At 49.5% G+C, this 5,108-nt stretch overlaps 1 protein-coding gene across 1 annotated transcript; it reads left to right on the plus strand.

Annotated features, from left to right (window-relative positions):
- The first annotated feature begins 487 nt into the window (after positions 1 to 487).
- Positions 488 to 4,039, plus strand: ELL3 (elongation factor for RNA polymerase II 3). The gene is made up of 11 exons (XM_044232300.1): positions 488 to 715; positions 955 to 990; positions 1,348 to 1,460; positions 1,575 to 1,776; positions 1,866 to 1,945; positions 2,073 to 2,145; positions 2,316 to 2,499; positions 2,759 to 2,801; positions 2,924 to 3,095; positions 3,320 to 3,364; positions 3,452 to 4,039. Exons 1-11 carry the CDS (start codon positions 584 to 586, stop codon positions 3,560 to 3,562), a joined length of 1,191 nt encoding a protein of 396 aa, XP_044088235.1. The 5' UTR covers positions 488 to 583; the 3' UTR covers positions 3,563 to 4,039.
- The last annotated feature ends 1,069 nt before the right edge of the window (positions 4,040 to 5,108 follow it).

Here is a 5,108-nt window from a genome sequence, read left to right on the forward strand (position 1 = left end):
AAATCGACTTCGGGTCCGCAGCACGATTACAGGCGGGAAAAAGCGAAAGCTCTGCACCAGGTGTTGGCGTCAGAAACACCCCTTTGGGTCCGTCACCCTCCGGTCCCTGGGGGAGTCTAGGTCTCTGAGGCACGGTCTACTGAGTCAGCCCAGCAACCAGGTCCTCTCCCGCTCCTCTGCCTCTAAAACCCTCTAGAGGTTGCAGTTTCAGCTTCACTTAGAGACGGCAACTCTTGAGTTCAGGTTGGCTGGGGAAACTGAAGCAAAACTGGGAAGGGGTCTAAAGTTGGCCACAGACATCCCCCCCACCCCGAACTGCGGTAGCCCCTTCCGAAAGCCCAAAGCGGTGCGCACGTATCCAGGAAACCCGTGGGGGTGAGTCCGTGCAAAAGTCTTGGGGAAAGCGAAGCACCACAGCTGCGGGGAAGCCTCAGGGGTGGGGCCGGGGGTGGGTCCTGGTGGAGGGCGGGGCCGACCTGGGCTTCCAAGAGTGCCAGCGTAGCCCTGCACAGCACAGGTGGTGGTGGTGGCGGTGGCGGCCCTTGCTGTGGTTCTTGTTCTGCGTGCGCTAGACATCGCAGCCATGGAGGGACCTGAGGAGCTTCTGAGTGGGAAGCTCCAGCTCTGCTTCACCCCCGCTGCCGGGACCAGCCTCCTCATGTTCAGGCTCAACGACGCGGTGCTGCGGGCGCTGCAAGAGTGTCGGCGGCAACAGGTGCGGCGGACCCTGGGCCCCGTCTTCCCTAGCCTCTCCCCCTCAGGATCTCAGGCCTCTGCCGGTGACCCTGGCGAAGCGACCTGGGGTTGGGAAGAGGCATCCGCAGGCTCCGACCTCCCCACCTCTCCAAGTGAATTGGGCGGGGCAGGTCCCCCCCACCCCACCCCGGGCACCCGACGCTGGATCCTGGGAATGCCACTTCACCGGCGTTCAGCTCGCATCTGCTCTCCCCGCAGGTTCGGCCAGTGATCGCTTTCCAAGGCAACCGAGGGGTAAGTACGGGCCTAGAGTGTTTGGAAAAAGACGTGGTGCGGGGAGAACAGAAGGGGGCTCCGGGAAGGTGCAGTCAGGGCGGGGAGGCTGAGAGCAGTCACGGTCTGAGGAAGTTCCGAGAACTGAACACCCGAGTGGGGCAGAGGGGGCTGCTAGGGTTGTGGTCCCAGGAGACTGCGGTTAAGGGCACTGTGTCGTCTCAGCCTCCTGGGGAACTCAAGCCCAGATGCACCTGGTGTACTAACGAGCCCCATGGGACCCATCTTCAATCTTAGGTTGGCTCAGGGAAGAATGGCAGTGGGAGGAAGGGGGAGGGGGCAACTTCATGGGGCTTATGGTTCTCCTTTTGCGCTCAGTATCTGAGGTTCCCAGGCCCTGGCTGGTCCTGCCTCTTCTCCTTCTTAGTGTCCCAGTGTGGCCAGGAGGGCCCTGGAGGTGGCTTGGACCTTGTGTGCCAACGCTTAGGCAGGTAAGGGGGAACAGGGAGCAAAAAAAAAGGGTTTGTGGAAAGTTGGGGAGGCTGATTTCAGAGGTGATTAAAAGTTCTCCACCCTCCTGGGATTTTTCCACCACCCCTTTCCAGATCTGGGCCTAACCAGCTCCACTGCCTGGGCCCACTCAGGGATCGCCTCACTATTTGGGCAGCCATGGATTCCATCCCAGCCCCATCTATAGTTCAGAGACATAATCTGATGGACCGCGTCAGAGATCCTGAGAGTTGGCAGAACACAGGAGACTATTTTGAAGAAGACACAGTTTCACAGCCACAGATGGCACTAAAAGAGGTGAGGCCAGAAACTGTAGGTAGCTGGAATCAGGTGGGGCAAAGCCTAAAGCCCAGGGAGGCAAGTGCCCCTGCCACTTTCCCTGCCAGGTGCCAGATCCACTGGCAAGCAGCCAAGGACAGTCACTCCCAGGATCCTCAAAGGAACACATGACACAGTGGGAAGTGAGGTACTTGGGGCAGGGTGGGACTAAACTGGGAATCCCTCATATTATCTTCCTTTCTAATCTCCACCCTAAATGCTGTAATAAGAGATCTTGGTCTTCATCTCTCCCATTCCCTCTTTAAATATTCTAGAAACCAGACCTATCTTCCCAACAGAGAACCTGATCAGGCACTGACTTCTGCTAGCCAGAAACATTTGGACAAGGTAAGTTGTAATAGCGAGGTTTTTTCAGAAATCTTTGTCCAATCAGGCTAACATTTTTAAATTAGGAGCCTTCATTTTGATGCTCTTGGAGCTCATCCTATTATTAGTTTTCACGAGTCAGGCAGACTAGGCTTTCTGGGTTACTGTTTATGTGGTATTTTTCCCAACAGAAGCGTCCGGCATCTACAACCACTCTAGGATTAGAAGAAAAGAGACTCAGAACTCTGCCTTTAGCTCCAAGTCCCCTACAAGGGCTGCCCAGTCAGGACTTGCAAGAGGGAGAAGACTGGGAACAAGAGGATAAGGATGAAGACATGGGCCCCAGGTTGGAACATAGTCCCTCAGTTCAAGCTGGTGAGTTAATGAGAAAAGGGCTAACTGCCCTAGTGGAGGGGTGCTGGGTGGCTCAGTCGGTTGGGCATCTGCCTTCTGCTCGGGTCATGATCTTGGTTGGAGTCTCACGATTGGGCCTGCTTTGGGCTCCCTGCTCAGTGGGGTATCTGCTTTTCCCTCACCAGGCTTGTGTTCTCGCTCTCTAAAATAAATTAAAAAAATAAACTGCCCTAGCAGAAAAAAGACCTATGTAGTTTGTGTTGTCTTGCTTCCTTCCTAGATTCTGAATCCCCAAGCCCTGAAGAGGTACCAGATTATGTCCTGTGAGTCTCCTGCTACTTACAATTTTATCAAACTTTGTGCATGAGATATTAAGATAAACTTCCTGGGAGCTTGATGCTTTCAGGCAATGAAGTTGAAGGTGGCAACTCTCTGCTCCTGGCAGGCAATACAGGGCCATCTGCAGTGCAGAGCAGCAACATGCTTATGAGCAGGACTTTGAGACAGATTATACTGAATACCGCATCCTACATGCTCGTGTTGGGGCTGCAAGCCAAAGGTTCATAGAGCTGGGAGCAGAGATCAAGAGCGTTCAGCGAGGAACTCCAGAACACAAGGTAAGGACTGGACCCAAGATGGGCTTTCTAGCTTTATTGGCCATCAACTCCCTAACTGACCTTAAGACTGTACAGTGACCCAAATGACAAGCAAGTCAGTTTTAAGAGAAAAAATATTCTCTGTCATTTAGTAGAATGAGATGGGAAGTTACCTCTCTCCTTCAAGAAAACTGGAGGTTTTTTTCTCAAGGCTAAAGTTAGTGCTAGCATTTTCTTTGTTTCAGGTACTGGAAGAAAAAATAGTCCAGGAATATAGAAAGTTCAGGAAGGTAAGACAAGGTCTGGGAACAGTAGCAAGAAGGCAGAAATGGTAGATCCTCTTGTTTTGTTTTGACATGGATCCTTTTTCTCTGCAGCGGTACCCAGGTTATAGGGAAGAAAAGCGTCGCTGTGAGTACCTGCATCAGAAATTGTCTCACATTAAAGGTCTCATCCTGGAGTTTGAGGAAAAGAACAGGGAAAGCTGAAGCTGTCAGAGGCTTTGTGTGATATGAAGGAACAAAGCAGCTATGAACTACACAGAGTGCAAGTGTCTGCTCTTATTGCTGAGTCCATGGTGGCAAGCACGAGTTAAACTTCTAAATTCTTTAAGGTCTGACTTTCATTGTTGCCGTATTTTACTTTTTAGGGTTTGGGCACAGTGCCAAGACTCCACAGCTGTGCCCAGGAGACTAGGAAGAGTAGTAGAGGCTTAGCTTCTTCATCTTTAGTTCAGCCAAGTCATTTTCAAATCCTGAGATTTCAGGATTTCACCATTTCCAGGACAAGATACCTTGAGAACATTAGAATTTAGCCTGGTTGCCTCCCTAAAGAAATAGTAATGAGAACTTTTGGTAACAGAGCTGAAGTAACTTGTAATACACCTAGATATAATGGGAAAGGGATTGGTTGTTCCCCCTGTTCTGGAAGTGAATTATTTTACAAACATGGCTGAAAAAAGAAAACTGCTTCTGTGTCTTCTGTGTCAGTTTATATGCCTTCCTTTAATTCAAAGCAATGTTTCTTACCCATGAATGTCTATATGAACCACTTCTTGGGTACTCTAAAAAACTAGATCTCCAGATCTCAGCCCAGGTCTTATGAATTAAAACCTTCGAGGTTCTGGTTAGGCATCTTTACTTTTTCAAAGCACTAAGGATGATCCAGATATATATTTTGCTATTGGGGCTCTATCAAATCCATCTTATAATTGACAGCTAGAGATTACAATAGGAATAAAGTTCTCTTTTTCAAATCATAGCAGTTGAGGATCACCTACAAATAGGGCTCCTGTCTGGAATTAATCAGTACTGAAAACTGCAGACAGGATTAGGATTTCCCCACAAAAAGAGGGAAATTCATTTGAACAAAAGATCACACCAGTCCTATCCTTTTTGTTCCTCATTGTTGCAGAAGAAAAGTGGATGCTTCATTCACAACCGGGAATGATACTGTCTTTCCCAGTTCCACTGGAGAGGGAAGTTAATGGGCCACACCCTGGGCTTTAGGGGAGAGAGCTGCACCCAGCTCTGTCAGCAATTCCTGAAACAGCTTGGATGGAACCCCGATCTGATGCCACACCCTTCCAGGGACATTTTTGGGCAGAGACTAGCCCTTGGGAAGTATAAATATGCTCAGCTACATGGCAAGGGTAAATAGTAACCCATCCTTAGGGTATGGGCAGGGCCGGAAATGGAGCCCAACAAGAAAGGTCCCTCACCTGCTCTCATCATCAGGCTAGAGGCCTGGGCCCTAACATGTAAGGATAGAAAGTGATGAAATTTGTAAAGGATTTACAGGTTATAACTGTGGACCCAATTAGTTGGGTCTACAGCAGCACTGACCAATGGTAGCTATTAGCTGTGTGACTATTTAAATCAATGAAAATTACAATGTGTTCTTAGCCATATTTCAAATGCCCAGTAGCTACATGTATTAGGCAATGAAGATTATAGAATTTTCCTAACATTGCAGAAAGTTCTACTGGACAGTGCTGATTTAGAAAACCTTGGTTTCCCCATCTCTTGGAAAAAA

The sequence above is a fragment of the Neovison vison genome, chromosome 13 (assembly GCF_020171115.1).
Source record: "Neovison vison isolate M4711 chromosome 13, ASM_NN_V1, whole genome shotgun sequence".
NCBI lineage: Eukaryota > Metazoa > Chordata > Mammalia > Carnivora > Mustelidae > Neogale > Neogale vison.